The 16944-nt window shown below is 29.6% G+C and overlaps 1 protein-coding gene across 1 annotated transcript; it reads left to right on the top strand.

Moving 5' to 3' along the window:
- The first annotated feature begins 702 nt into the window (after positions 1 to 702).
- On the top strand, positions 703 to 16446 carry LOC116770037 (gustatory receptor for sugar taste 64e-like). Its single transcript, XM_061526639.1, has 8 exons — positions 703 to 821; positions 1266 to 1384; positions 1473 to 1609; positions 1995 to 2117; positions 2869 to 3017; positions 3272 to 3422; positions 4013 to 4099; positions 16396 to 16446. Exons 1-8 carry the CDS (start codon positions 703 to 705, stop codon positions 16444 to 16446), a joined length of 936 nt encoding a protein of 311 aa, XP_061382623.1.
- Positions 16447 to 16944: the final 498 nt, after the last annotated feature.

Raw genomic sequence — 16944 nt, 5'->3', positions numbered from 1 at the left:
ACATTATACGGAAACGAATCTAACGATTTCATATAAATTGATGTAACAAAGAATTTGTTTCCTTGTGAATTTGTTCTTCAGAATTGATTCTTGTAACTTACGGGAAGTTTAATTTGCTTCAAAGCAATAATGCAATTATTTGGAAAAAATACTACTAAATCAATTTTGGTGTCTTGACAGGCTTAAGTTTTTTCTTACGTTTATAATAAATACTTAGGCACTGCAACAGAATTAACTTAAATAGAAAGTAAACCTGCGGTCTGCGGTTGATTATTATTATAACTTTAAAAAAAGCTGCAACATAGTTATATACATGATTGCTTTTATATGTAAATGTTTTAAGCTTTGATATTTTTTACGTCCATAAACAACATTGTCGTAAATAACGTTTTGTTGTAAAAATTACTAGAAGCACATTATAAGTGTCACTCAAATACACAAATTATCACCTGACAGGCCAGTGTATAACATACAAATAATAACGCATTACTTATGTTAATATCACTAAAAAGATAAAAAATTATGAAAATATAAGCAAACGTTCAATGATTGAATTATTCATCATTAGTTTCTACTAGAATGAGCAGAGAGGCAGATACTTATAAGGTATTAATTTATACAGATGTGTAACTCTGTAATCAGAAACTTAATTGAAAGTTTAAAAAAAGAATTAAAATAGATAGCAAAAAAAAAAGTTTAACAATGAAGGTAAATGTATACTGTGAGATGCATGTCTGTCTGCGTGTTCTGATGCGTCTCTGTCGATGGGCTGGTTTCTTTCCCGTGGAAGGTCTTGATAAACTTAATATGTGCGAAATAAGGTACGACCACGATTATTTATCATATTTTTTTAATTTTAGTGTAAATTGAAAAGTACGAGCAAGATAGCTCATACTTTTACTTTTGATGGTAAAAAATGGGTAGCCGAAATATTACTAAATGTTTTTTTTTATCTGTTAGCTCCTTGTATTTGTATACCTCGTTTAAATAATAGTGGCGATATCAGTTCCTTTTAACTTATTTAAAAATTTGGTTAATCACTTCTATGTTGATAACTGAAACAAATTTCGTTATTGTAGACAGTGTAGAAATATTTTCATAATAATCCATAATATAGAAACCTTAAGACTTTTAATAATTATTATTGGAAGTAATAAAAGAAGAATATTTAGGAACAAAAGTCGTAAAGGGTCGTTTAAAATTAAATATTTACTCACCTATCAGCGTAAACAAATTTTATAACAGTAATTACACGTTTATTTCAGGTACAACATAAGATCCTTTTACGCGTTTTATTATATAATAACCCTTCTATCGCAGACTTATTTTGCTGGTTATACAATTTATTGGTCTTTCACCAGTAATCTTGGCTTGGAAACTATGAGTAAGTTAATGAAATATAAAAATATAAGAATATAACAAGTTTAAATGTTATTAAAATTTTATATGTACTAAAATATTAACAATTTCAGCGAATCTCTTGTTCCATGCTACTGGAGTTTTGTCGAATATACTTTTATTAAATTTAGCTCGCAAGTGGTTTAAAATTTTGAGAAGAGCCGCTGACATTGAGAAGAGGGCTTTTATGATTTGCCCAAAAACGATTAATGTAAAAAAATACGACAGAATAACATGGAGCTTAATGACATTGGCTTTATGTAGGAAATTTTTGTAATCTTTACAAGTTTCTTACAATGATGTTAGAGAACAATATTAAATCTCTCAACAAATCAAACTCAGACATTTATAATATATATATATATATATATATATATATATACTGCTTTAAAAAATATTAATTTCTGTGTTCTTATTTTCAGTGGAACATTTACTATCAGTCGTTTACAAGTATCAAGGATTGAAGAAATGGAATAAATATTCTTCAAGTTCTTATCTGGTCTTGCTTGGAAAAATATTATTTGAGGTGTTTGACTTTCTTCTATTACTTACAATGTTTACTATTGTCTCTATATCTATTTGTTATTTTGTCCCAGGTGGTCGTATTACAAACTACATTTTTATGGAACTTCACCGACGTCATGACGATATGTCTCAGCACTTACCTAACTGGATATTTTCAAAATTTTAATAATATTATCGAAGAGAATCAGAAAGAGGTAATAACTTAGTTAACCTTTATTTTCTTACCGACTTCTTTAATCACAAACATTTGGTAATCCTAAACGATTTCTTAAATATTTGGGAAGACATTGCTTTTTTTTCAATATGTCATGTCATCAGTCGGTCATCAATCATCGATCAGTCATGAAATGAACAAATATTTTCAGTGAACCAAGCATTTTGGTTTAAAAAAGCAATAAATTTCTTACATTGAATCGATTTTGAACGTTAATTATTATATTTAAAAGAGGAAATAATTTTAGTCCTCGTCCCAAATGTGTAATTTTAAAAATTGATTAATTTAAAGCAGAGAATAATATACGAAGGATAGATCCGTTGTATACCATAAGTTTATATACTGTATTCATTTAAATTTAATTTTCCAAATTAAGCTCATTATAATAAAAATAAAAAATAAACATTTTTTTTTAGTTTTGAGCGACTAATTGCACAAATGCAATATATAATTTGATATGAAATGAATATATTATGATATAATTACTGTATTGATACTCACCAGAGCAGCACTTTTTAAATGAAACTAATATTTTTCGTATTACTATGCATATTTTATAATTTTTAATTACATCTCATCTGCCCGTGATCACGGTTGCAATGTAACTGAAACGTCGCGTCGCATCACGAAAGTATTTAGTTTTAAAAATAATAAAATCCGAAAAATATTAGTTTCATTAGGATGGATACTCGCGAAAGTCTTAGAACTTATAAGCACTTTCTAATTAACAGAGAACTGTTAAATGGGGCGACATTCGTATGCTACACACTCATTTAGTGGCGCTCGTGATGTTGGTGGATAAAAACATGTGTTATTTAATCTTGCTGTCGTTTTTCACTAATTTATTTTTTATATGCGCTCAATTTTTTTATTTAATGAGGTAAGTCCATATAATTATTTAAGTTCTAGCCGCTTTTTCTGACGTTACTTACTGAATTATAAGTCTCAAAGCTTTCGCAAATCCAAGAGGATATTATTTCCGAGCTTTTTCTTTTATTCATTAAAAAAATTAATTATAATGTTATATGCAAAATTAATTAATGTATACCATTATTTTTAAAAACACAAAAATCTTATAATAATGCTTTTACAATATTGCATGTTTTACTTTTATATTTTCAGCAAGGTCCAGAGCATTGAAGATTTTGTGTATTACTTTTACTCGTTTTCTTTTTTACTTACACGATCATGCGTCACCTCGTTCTTGGCGGCTAACATCCATACTGTGTCTAAACGGCCACTTATGATTATCCAACACCTGCCTTCAGCGGAATATGATATTGAAGTGGGTTCTAAATATATATTTTTTTCTTACTAACTAACCACCAAAAAAATATACGTATGTTTATTGTTAAGAAAGCCATGCTATTTTGTTAAACAATTATATTATTTGATATTTAAAACAGACATATAATTGTTCATCTCATAAGACTTACCAAACGGATTTATATCAATGGTTACTGTACTTGTATATTAATACATTAAAAACACCTTCCCCATAATTTTCATTTAACTATTATCCTGGCACTCGTGTCACTTAATCGATAATTATCTAACACCAAAAAAGTCCTTTATTTTTTGGAAAAGAACTTACACTGCTGGCCGATATAAACGATCGTAGCTTAGAACCACCGAAAAAAAATTGATTAAAGTTAAAAAAAACCATCGAAATTGGTAAAATCATTTAAGAGCTATCATACTACATAACTACAGACAGACACACATAAACATAGACATCGACGTAAATCTTATGCCCTCCTCTTTTTGACTCGGTAATTCAAAATTTGGAACAGATAATAACTTATAATTTTCAGTAAGATACAAAAACATCCTACATTCAGCTAAATTATTAATGGAAATGATAATTATTCACAGATCCAAAGATTGATTCGACAGATCCGATACACAACTACCGCTTTGAGTGGGGTCTTTTTCCACATCACAAGAGGAATGATTCTTCAAGTAACTTCGAATTTGGATCAAAGTGTAACTTCATGTATTCACTTATTACTTTAAATCGACACACTAACATTATTGGTTTCAGGTTATAGCAAATATTGTTAAGTATGAGCTTGTTTTGGTACAATTTGCACGACGGAAATACCAAGCACTCAGCCACTAAAGACTTCAAATTTACCAATATTGTCTGACCAACGTGATTGATTCCGTTGGCAATAAGGAAAACTTCTTTATTACAAAATATATATAAGTCGTGTCTCAAAAATCTCTCTCAAAGTCAATGACACCTGCTTGATTATTTGTTACTTCATAATAAATCTTGTTTTAATTCAAATTATGTAAAAAAATTGTAATTAAAGAAATTTATATTATAATGTGGTTTGATATTGTATTGATATTTTTTTTAACAGTTATCCATCATAAGCAAATAACATCTATAGTAACTTAGCTTTATACAAATGTATTTTTTTTACATATTCTCAAGTAACACAAATCTTATTTTACAATACAACATATACATTATTTATTGTATATTTCTACACAAATTATTTCTCTTGCTGGTCTTTCGCAATGTTAGGAGTCCCTCGTCCTCAAATTGTTTAAAATGAATTTATATATTGATAATCAAATAATAATAAATAATGTATTGGGGACAGTAAATTACTTGGAGGATAAAGAAAGGAAGACTGGCAAGACAATAAAAGGACAAAATTTGAGACTATTCTTTCTTGCAGTGGTAAAACTCACTGTACCCATCCGTTCAAATAGGATCATGCTACGCGTATTTTATTATTTTAAAAAACTACATACTCCCGACGTTTCGGTTACTTTACAGCATCCGTGATAACGGGTAGACGAGATGTAGTCAAGATGTGTATAGTATGTGTATTGTGTATAGTATAATCTGAAAAATATTAGTTTTATTTAAATAAAAAAAAATATTCGTTTAGTATAATATTTTTAACAATATCATTAGTGGTTGCACAGTTTACCTGAAAAAAAGAAACATTAATCACAATTCTAAAAGTCTAAATCACAATTCTAAAAGTCTACCTTTTAGAATCACATGAATCCTGTCAAATGTTTATTTAACATATACAGAAATAACATTTCCTTAAGGATCACTTAAATTATTTCAGGAAATGCTTTATTTTCAAATGATTTCGTTTTAGGAATGGAAATTTTTTTGGAGACTCGTATGAAAAGAAATATGCAAACGTGATTTTTTGTTATTACCATTCTAATATTACATATTTCTTGTCGTAGTATAAAAGTAAAATTTCATAAAAAATATTAATTTAATCGAGACAACAAAGTTGTTTAATTCGTTTACTAAGAGATCAGTGTTAAAGATTTTATGCTACTTATTTAAGAATTTATGTTTGTAAAAATTTACATCAATTTAAATGGAAAACAAAGTCACCGAATAGGATACATTTTTCATTTGTAAGTTCCAAAAATTAGGAATTAGAATAGATTTAATTAAAAGACAAACTATACTATACATATAAAATAAGGATAAAGTGTTACATGTTACGTGCGCGATACATATTATAAAATAAATGAACATCTCCGGGGCAACATCGTTGTATAGATAAAATATCATATAACAAGTGACGCCGCTGACTCCGCGGAACCAACACCAAGCCGTGTGAATCAGAAGATTCCTGATACCATACAAGCTATGGAATGGCATTGCTATCCTAACACCGGGGCAATCATGTAGCCTTAGGTGTAGGTTATAAGTTTTAATATGTAATTTTTATTGTCATATACATATTAGTATGTTATAAAACCAAAATACATACCATTTGAGAATAAATCTGTCTGAATTCGATTAATTATATAGAAGCTATAAATAGAGGATCGCGTGGCTCTCAGCACGCCAACCCATCATTTTCATCTTTTCAAATAATCAAATAAAAGCTTGAAAAATAAAATGAACCCTTTAAACTTTAATTGCGGTTCCTTTTAATAATGACCCTCATGAATTATGACAGTAACTTAAATAACATACGTATATTAATCTCTCAATAACTGTCAAATAAAATGTTACTAATTATTACTAACAGTGACAGACATAAATTTAAGAAATTATTAATTTACCGAACACATTGATTACTGAAATGTATTTATCGTATTGTAGTTGGCAATCTACTTACAAAGCATAGCAGAACAGTACAAGAGAAATATTTTTCTAAGCAATATTAACTTTGTTTCATTTTAAAATTGGGATTGTTAACAAATTCTTACAATATTAGTTTCGTTCTTAGTTTGGTTTAATAAAATGACCGTATCTTAAAAAAACACATTATACATCATTTGACGAGAATATAGAGAGCCGTAGTATTTTTAACTCCATAATTTAGTTATGTATAATTAATTCGATAGTAAAAAATGAAAACATGTCAAGCCATTGCAATATAGTCATAGTGAAAAGGGATTTGAAATAAGTAAGATTTCCAGTAGAACTCTACTTAGGGGCGTTTAGAGTTTTATATCTAAAATATATACTTATTAAGACAGTTATTTTAAATTATTTGAATTTAAGTTGTAATAGATTAAAATAATATAACAGATGTTACAACATTTTACGCTGAATCAAGAATTGAACTAAATGAAAAATTAAAATGAAATTCGAAGACAATTTGAAAGACCATTAGCTGTGCGATTCTCACAAAATTGAAATTGTTAAAAGCAAATTGATACCGTTCCGTACCAAAGTGTAATTTTTTAAGTTTTATATCACAATAAATAGAAGGTTTTCAAATTATTATTAATAATATTCAAAGGAATTCTTTTAGATTATTATTTATTATGCGTTAATAATTATTGTTAAAATAAGTATTTCGGAGACATGCTTAGTTTTTCGTTGTTTTAGGTACTTGGTCATAGAGTGTAGTGGCTAGCCCACATCAGCCAGTAGGAGACTATACTAGTGGGATAGCCAGCCATGAAAGTCGTTCCAACTGTGCCTAATATCAGGTTATCTTGATTGTTCCGGTTGACAATTAGGTGAGAGAATCCAATGGCAAACTTTGGAACACTTTGGGCGTCCTGCGGTCACTTATTAAATTTCAAATAAATGTTGGAAACTTTTTTGACATGCTACCTGTACGACTTCAATTGCCTCTGTACACTGCGAGGTGATGGAACATAAATAGAATCGACATCAAAAAGCACACTAAGATGACAGTGACGATCTATTCTTTTCGCAGTTTCATTTTCGCTTCACATTAACGATCTGCAATTTTTTTCTATACATATGATAACACAGTTGTGGCGTGACATTGATCCAGCTCTCAGGACCTAGCCAGGGAACAGAGGTCATGGCATATGTTGTTAATTTCACACTTCATCCAAACTTTTTTTTAAGCTTGTCTTTTGTCGCCTTCAAAATTAGTTAATTCATCCTAACTTCAACTTTTCGGATTCTATTCTTGACATACACCGACTTTGTTCAGTAATTGGGTATTGAGGTATACTCAAAGCTTAATTTTAGGCGGTTTATTGAGTCCAAACCAAAGACAGCTGCAAGGAAATTTGGTGTACTTGCCAAAGTAAGGCAGTAATTTATTACAAGGCAGATGCTTTCTCCTCGACAAACCACAGATGCGGTCATCTGTGGAGAGCTACAATCATAGGCTTTTACGGCTATACGGAGATAACGCGTTTATCGTTTAAAGCTATAATTATATCTAGGCTAAGGCTACAACTCTACACACTAAAAGGTGGCATGATGGACAAGCACTGTCTAGTTCTAATAAAAAGAAAACAGGTTATAACAACTTTTGAAATATTCCCAAGTTTTATTAAAATGAAAGTTGTTTTTAATAAAAAAAATATTACTTTTAATTTAAATTAACATTTAATAATATTCTCTTCTGCATAATATGCAACTTTGTGCTAATAATAATTATTTAACAACAAAGTCAGAACCTTTAAAATGACTCACACCATCAGACCGTTAATTTTATTGTTTTTTAAATAAAAACTTGCATAAGTGAAAATATACTATACATATACCAAGGGTTTCTTATATTCCAAAAGTTATCTGCTACACTTCAAGTAACATATGAAAATAAAATAGATTACTCAATTTCCAAGACATAAATATGTTACGGTATAAAAACAAACCTGTATGTCAAAAAGTATCTTTGTTAAAATATAATAAAGATTCGGTAAAAATATTGAATAACCTGTCATTCTAAATCAATTTATACAACCACTTTAACAAACATTTTCGTATCAAAAAAACATTAATCAATAACAATCATAATATATTTAAAGTTGAAACCAAAAATAATTGATAGAACATAGAAATACTCATATAATATCTGAAAAAAAAATCAATTACACCTAATTATAATCTATGTTCGGTGTGACTTTCGTTTGGAGTTTTAATGGTAATGTAATATCACAATACTTTTGCATAATTTTTATGAATTTTCAATTATTAAGCATTTTAAAGCATCGTTATACGATTATTGAATACAACAAGCAACAGCACTGAAGTTATAAAAGTCATCATGAATTAATAATAATACCAAAACAAATATATAAAAGCATCCATTGCTTGTAATTCTTTTAACGGGTACGTCTTTATTGTTTTTTTAATTACTTTTAAAACGACAATTCAACTGAAATATTATTAGAAAACACATCTCAGTGAAACAAAGTAATCCTATGTAACTTTTTATAGTCTTTAAACCGGTGAAAAATATTTTCTCAACTTTATCTTGCAATTTAGCATATTTTCTGCTATTTTATATCTCACTTTAAAAATTGAGCGATACAAAATTGTTATATCCCACTATCATTCCTATAATATTACAATTGAAATTCAGCAAAAAAGCAAATTTTGCTTCAAAATGGATTTATTAAAGCTTGTATATGTTAACGGAAATGTATATAATCCGTCATTGTTTACAATTCCTAGGAAATGTATGTAATTCCTAAATAGCAATCGGAATTGTAAAACATTTAAGATATTGGTGAGTACGCGGGGAGAGCGGGATGAGGGGAGGGTTTTCAGAATCACGCATCGCGCTTATGAAAGAGCAATTTTATAGGACTTTGGCGTCATTAAGAATATTAACAAACGCTAAAAACACTGCTTTTATTGAAGATGAACGTTATAAAGAGTTAATTGAAGAAGTTTCTACGGCAAAAACATATGCTAGAAAGACTTCTCGTGCTTATTGTTTAGGTTAGGTTAGGTTAGGTTATATTATTATTATTTTACGGCATGACTATTACCCGATTGTCTCAGTAAGTGTTATAATAAAAAAATATTATTAACAACGTGTTTTAGTTCAGAAAGCATTTACTTAATACATTTCCTAATATGATATTGGAATTATTAGTAAATTTATACATTTCTTAGGATATCTATGCATTAAATTGTTTTTCAAACAATATTTTATACATTTCCTAAATAGTATCGGAATTGAACACAATTCCTAGGCTTTGTGTACAATTCCTTGATTTCATACATTCCCTTAACATATACATATATTAAGTGTGTAGATTGTTCGGATAAAAACAAATTAAAAATAATTATAACATAAAATTTTTACATAATGACCATTGTAAAATTATCTTAATTACTTTTATCATTACATACATCTAAAACTTCTTACCTTGTTGTAATTTACTACATATTGAAGAAATATTTATTATAAATCGATTGACATCAAAAATAATTTATGTTCAATTAAAAAACCTATAGATGGCGGTAAGGCAATGCTAAATCAGCCAGTAATGGATTGTTTCATAATGAAAAAATTTGTAGCTGATTTCTATAAAGATTTACTTCATATTTCATTATTTTAGACAGAGTTTAATGCACTTGAAGGGATTATCATAAATGAGAAAATTAAGTAATTTTATTCCAATTGTCAACTAGGTTCAGCTTTGATATTGAGTTACTTAAGGTAATGATTCATACAGGTGTATCGGGTAACATAATTGTAAAGTGGATGATATAATAACACGTGGATTTTGTTACGAGGTGTGGGGTTCAAAAGAGGGAAGTGTCGACTGGAATTCCATACTTTCAGATCTTGAAGAATTCTAGGGATGATCAATAGCCATCCTCGAGACAAAATTACAAGCTTTCTACTAGATAATATGAGTTTCGAAAAGAATATTGCAAAAAATATAAACATAATATTATATGTTTGGGAAATACAACGTAGGTCAAAAAATTACTGGAATTATAAAGAACTTGACAAATTAACTAGAATAGTGTGGGCTAGGCCCTTAAAAAATCACTTAAGAAACAAGTACTGGTTATATAAAATTTATTCTAAATTAAAAATAAGCAGCAGCCCGGAATCGGATGTTGCTTACTCAGCAAAAACCAGCATAGTGTTTGCACTTACATTAAATCAAGCCGTTTAAGTACCGTAGATTATAAAGGTAAGAATTATTAATTAGTTTACCCAACGTACATACAAAAATGAGTATTTCTTCTGGACAGGGTAGAGGGCCATTTACGTGTACGTCTCTGTCCATAAGCTTGAGACGCGCTCGAAGTAAGCGACAAGTACCAAATATAGCGGACTCGTCTGTAACCAGATCTTAGTACGCTGACAGAGACACCATTTGATGTCTTTTCGAATAATTGGGCACATAAAGCTTCGTCCACCAATATAGAAAATACTTTAGCGCCTAAATAACTCAGTTAATGGAGGTGGTTAAAAATTGTAGTACGGAACTTTTGGTAATAAACAGGTTGGTATACTGGTATCATAAAACAAGGAAATTTTACAGGCAGAGAGATACAAAGTTTCCCGCACTTCAAATTAAAAAAGACCCAAAAAGGTTACCTCGGGGTTCCCAAACACTTACTTTGAAAACAATCCCATATTTCAAAACTTTACACAGTCTTCTAAAAAATGTGACGCAGGTACTCTTTGTGTATGGTTGTGTGAAAACTTAAGGTCCAAGATATGATGTGAATAAATGAAGGAAGTGTCTTGCAGGATACCAGTCTGATATCATATCGGGGCTTCCTGTTTTCTCCGCTCAAGCACTACTTATTGACCACCGTCAATTACTGATAAGCGAGTTCCAAGAGATTCTCAAGAAACTGTTAGGATTTCCGATGATCCAACTCTTGATGACCCCTCACTCGTTTTACTAACTCGGATTGGAGTTCAGGGATTATGAGTGGAGCCAAAACAATTAATCTGAGGAGTCCTGTTGTTCAAAAAGCTACCAGCTGAGGTTCCCTGTCGTGCTCTCATGAATCATGTCGTTTAAGAAACACGTGATAAATGCACCGCCATGTATCTCTAAATTGTATTGAAATGAATTTCTCACTATAAACTTATTTAGTTCAAAAACAAAATACATAATATATTCAGTAACAATGATAATCTCTTAAAATATGGAAAATAACTCAGAAAATGTCACTTAAATGTATTTTTTATTAGAACTGGATAATGCTTAAGCATCATCTCTCTTAGTCTTTTACTTGCATAGTAAATAGGTTAGAAATTTCCAAAAGGAAAATCAACTAAAAAAGTATCAAGAACCACCATGCATCTGGTTGTTTGCTAATAAAAAGGAATCTATGGAATTATATCGTGTACTTCCAGGTCAGACTCCAAGAAGTTTAGCCTAAAAGTACCAAAAGTTTTTACTCATATTTATTAAATGGTTTTAAACAAAGCATCAAACCTCTTACGTCACGTAAGCCTCTTTGTACATCTCTAGTGAGTTCTAATTTTCAGGTGATATTGAGCAACATCTTTCCAAACGAAAGAGCAGTAGTCAACTGGGTAGAGAGCACTATATTATTGTTTTATGCTTTTTAGAAGGACAAAAAAACTATTCCTTAGAAAGTAATTTTGTAAATTTCTGTAGTTTTCTTTAGAATATTTTTAAAAGTATTTAACAAACAAAGAAAGTTAATTTATAAAATAAAAATTATCATGTAATCACATAAAAACATTAAAAATTTATACTATGTCACAATTTCTATTAGTTGAAATTGTTTTCAAAACAAACCGCATAATTTTCGGTATTAAAACGATAAACTAGTTTTTTTTTACCTCATAATTTATGATTTCTCTACAATAAATAAGTGACAACATTAACATAACCCATAATCAATCACTATAAGTTGAAATGTCACATAAAATAATAATGCGGACAAAATTGTTGATATCGCTTATTTAGTTGGTCACAAAAACTTTTCGTGTCAATAAATTTTTCTAAAAACTATCAGAACTCCGTGAAAAAAAGACCTCTAGAAATAGATATGCAGAAAACAAAAAGATATAGTAAATATATTTTAATTTAAAATATTGTAACAAATTCAACTAAGACTATATGTAGGCATTATGATTATGTAGTTATTGGTATATTTATTGTAGTACCACTTTTATTTTATTTCAATATTCTTCTTTGGTTTTCCGGAAGGAATGAATTTTTACAATAAGTACGACCTTTATGTTCAAATTTCACTTTTTCATTCTTATCAGTTCCGTAAACTGGGTGGGGTTCAATGAAGTGTGTAAATAATAAATAATACAACCTGCGCCATAAAAAGGAGAAAAGTAATTTTGATATCTTTTTATTTCAGAAAAGAACGTAATACTAAATTCCAATACAATTATAAAAAATGACTATAAACAGATGCCAACTATTTCAAAAAAAGTTTCTAGTTACTTTAGAAAAAAGTGTAAGTATATTTCAATAAATAATTGCTTTTCGGATTTACTCACGTATTTTTTCTATTCCTACCTCAACTCAAACATTCTTTTTTAATTATATTAATACCAAGCTTTCTTTCAAAATTGCATTGAAAGCAAATAAGTCTAAAGTTTTTGTTAACATTACCTGCCAATGCCTTGAAATAAACTTTGTAAAGAAAATTAACGAATGCAGAGAGGCAAATGGTGCAGATCTTATGGGTAAATGCCACCACTGCCCTGGCTACTGTTGGCAAATCCTTGTTTAAATGGTCCCGAGACTTTTGCGATGCTGAATACCTAGAAGCCGGATTGCAGCAAATGAGCCATGCCTTGACCACCAAAAACCACATCCGAAGCCACCTACCTACAGCTGAGTGACGACCTGCCATGTTAACTTTTGTGAAGTCTGTTACTGAGAGCACAGAAATCGTCTTGAAGAATTTGTCAATAAAATTAATACACAAACCACATAATGAGAGTGAATTAATTTCTGAGACCAATTAAGAAGACCATTTCTTTACGTAAAACGGGTGTAATTACATATATTAATAAACTTGATTCTGACTGCAGCCTCTCAAATATCGAACAAAAGAAGAGTGGCATCGGAACAAGGATTAGAGAACATACCTTGGATATTCACGTCAAAGTGATGAACATGTTACAACGAACAAGCCAAATATTCGTTTTTTCAAAACATTGATCCCTCTCCTGAAAATAAATATTAACATACAAAGATAAAATGCGAGACTATTAAAATTATAAAAACATCCTAATAAAAATAGACATGAGGATTGGCAATTATCTTACACCTAAGATTCTTCTATCAAAAATATAAAATACCATATCCGTGACCACCCTACAAGATAAAGTCAGAGCGTTCAGGGCTCTTAAAGAGAAATATGGCGATAAAATAAAGTAATCGATGATAAAAAAAGGCTAACTGACAAACATTTTCATATATAGAATAACAAAATACGCGGCTTGAATGAAAAATTATAGTTCTATTGAAATGTGTAGTAACAAAAACCTTACATATAATATACGTAAAATATATGGTAATCAGTATTATTAAAAATTTTTAGATAAAAGTTATTTTTTTAAGGTTTATTTAAGTCTACGGCTATTAATGATATTTAGACCTATTGAATACTTCTCTTTCGAGTCAGTTATATTTACATAGGCATATAATAACATTTCAGATCATCGAATAAAGCAAATGACTAAATGTACCTTCGAGACCCAAATAGAGGTATTTGAAGGTTCGATGAGATATTTCCTCTTGGTTGGTAAATGTTTGGGGCTCTTTCCCCTCATCGATATAACGTCATATGGAAGGTAAACTATCTTAGAGTCTCGTAAACTTTTTAAACACGTGTATGAAATTCTTCAAACATATTTTCAGATTAAATAAACCCTGGCCGTTCTGGTTGTGGAGATACTTATCTTCATTTGCAATCTGCTCGATTCAAAGTATAGCAGTCACTTTTTGTTTCATCAAAATTATGAACGATTCCGTAACAATAGGAAGAATATGTGAGTTTCAAAATTTTAAAACCAACTTCATTAAACTACATCCCAACCTTGGGTTTTAACAGGAATTTTTTTAAACATTTTATTTAAAAAAAAGTTCAAATTTTCATTCCTAAATTCTTTATTACAAAAATAGTATCAAATGTGTTTTAAAAGATTGCCAGTAACACGCAGTTTCTTTGTACAGCTTACTTGTCATTTTATGGAACAACTTGCCTCTCTAGCGTTCTCATCTTACGGCTTGCATCAAACTGGCACGTTCTAATGAAACAAGTTGAAGCCGCAGAACTTAACGGTTACGTAGACCCCTATGTTAAGTTTAATTGCAATTTCGCCACATTCACCTTGCTTTGGTTCGCCTTGTGTATGTTTCCGGTTTTTTATTTGGTTCCTATTGAACTTAATCTATCATAATAATATTGAATATTCTTCTGTTTCAGTGGAACATATACTTTCTAATACAGCTAAATTTCTGACAGTCTTGAATTGCCTCTCTGGAAATGAGAACGTATATGAGCAATTCATTTTCAAATCTTATTCTTGGATATTTGAAAGCGGTTTATCTTACTCTGTAACTTTGGGATTTCTTTTACCAGTGAGTGTTTTTTTCTGGTGTTTAATGCTTCGGTTTTTTGGTCGCTTTCTGAGATTGTGGGAAACTTAACGAAAAGTTAAAGGGTTCATGAAAACTATTTTCCACTAAGATAATAATCAATTTACAAATCTGTCTAAACAATCTTGCCTTTTTGAGTAAAGTATCATCAATTAATTATTATACATTTTCCAGGTACTAAATGCGATAATAACTCTGAATTGGAGCTACTGTCAAGTGTTTGTCATTTGTATAAGTTTATATCTAACTTCAATAATAAAGCAGATTAATAAGAAGATCCTATCATTCGATGGCCAGGCAAGTGCAACTTTAAATTCCTTCCTTAGAAATATATTTCCTAGTTTTGTTTTATAAATAGAATTGTTTTCAGTATTTGTCCACATCTTATTGGCGTATATTGAGACAAGATTATAATCGAGCCACACGATTGGTGGGCTCCTTCGATAATGTCAGTAATAGTATTGTATTCGCATCGTTCGCCAGCAATCTATTTTTTGTATGCCTACAATTATATAATATTTTAAGGTATTAAAACATAAACTATTATTTAAAATTAATTAATTTTTATTTGAAATTTAGTATTAATTTCTCAGAAACGACATATCAACACGACATGGTGTACCATTGTGTCCCAATAATAATGCAACTGGGTACGTTTTATTATATTATTTAAGATACATATTTAGTTTTAAGTGCAATATCATTTAAAAAAAATAACAATATTTTGAAAATATATATTCAATAATTTCTGCATGTTATATAACTTTTCAGGCCATATTATAAGTATGAGCAGATGGTCACAAACGCGTATTTTATATATTCCTCACTATTTGTTGTTGTCAGAACATTTTTTGTGTCTATTATTGCGGCTAAGGTCCATTCAGTATCTTTGGAAATAGCTCCTGTGCTTTATAATGTACCGTCGCCAACATATTGTTTAGAGGTTAGTTTTGAATTGTAAATAGTAAGTTAGTATGCCATTCATAAAAATAAATACTTGTCTAATCAAAAACACATAAAATTTAAAATACTTTCATAAGTCTAACCCTCATATACACCAACATAGTTTCTATATAAATACCTAATATGACACTTTTAATAGGTTCATAGATTTGTGGAGCAAATCCACGGTAACAAAGTGGCTCTAACCGGACTCAAGTTCTTCTATGTAACTAAGGAACTGGTTTTATCAGTAAGTATATTTACACATTACTTCTGACAACATTTTTAATTACGAATAAAATCTTTTTTTATACTTTTAACATCAAAGTGATGTTAAGTAATTACTTAAATTAAAATTAAAATATGGAATTATAAAATGAAAAATTCATTTAAACGAGTAGGATTCAAATATTCCGTCCGGAATATACCGTTCCAGTTGCTTTATGCGAGTGTTTCTAATTTTAGTTTAATGTATTTTTTATATTAAATTTAATCTTCACTTTCAGATGGTGGGCACGATAGTCACTTACGAGCTCGTCTTGCTACAATTCACTTGAATTCATGAATTGTCAAAGATATGAAACGTTCGAAATCATTTTTACAGTATTTGTTTTCAGAAATACCTGTATACTGTATACTGTATACGTGATATATTTCAAAGAAGAAGAATCTTAACATTTCTGAGCTAAAATATAAAATTAATTGGATTCTTTTTTTTAAATAAATTTAAAAAAGGCAAGCTATTTCAACATTATTTATTTTGTGTTCCATATATTTATGGTCGCGGTCGTCTTCTATGAAAGCGTAGATATAAATATGTATTCCTATCAGTTTAATAAATCGTGACGCTTCTTGGTGATGCTTTAAGTGACAGGTTTTAGTGATTATCTTTAAAGTTTGTTGAATAAAACTATATATAAATCCCATAAACATTAAGAGTTTTCTTGAGAGCTATTAACAGAAACATTCTTTCACAACAATCGACTTTGACTTGTCATTCATTAGACAAAATCAGAGAAGCATTGTTACAAGGGTTAAAGGAGATATTACGAACA

Source organism: Danaus plexippus (assembly GCF_018135715.1).
Source record: "Danaus plexippus chromosome 3 unlocalized genomic scaffold, MEX_DaPlex mxdp_25, whole genome shotgun sequence".
Taxonomy (NCBI): Eukaryota; Metazoa; Arthropoda; class Insecta; order Lepidoptera; family Nymphalidae; genus Danaus; species Danaus plexippus.
This window is presented reverse-complemented; position numbering and strand designations above follow the sequence as displayed.

Excerpts from the sequence above, each read along its gene's own strand:
- LOC116770037 (XM_061526639.1), top strand. The coding sequence starts at position 703 with ATGAAGGTAAATGTATACTGTGAGATGCATGTCTGTCTGCGTGTTCTG. Across the intron at positions 822-1,265 it reads CTTAATATGTGCGAAATAAG|GTACAACATAAGATCCTTTT; the intron begins GTACGACCACGA and ends CGTTTATTTCAG. Across the intron at positions 2,118-2,868 it reads TCGAAGAGAATCAGAAAGAG|AGAACTGTTAAATGGGGCGA; the intron begins GTAATAACTTAG and ends TCTAATTAACAG.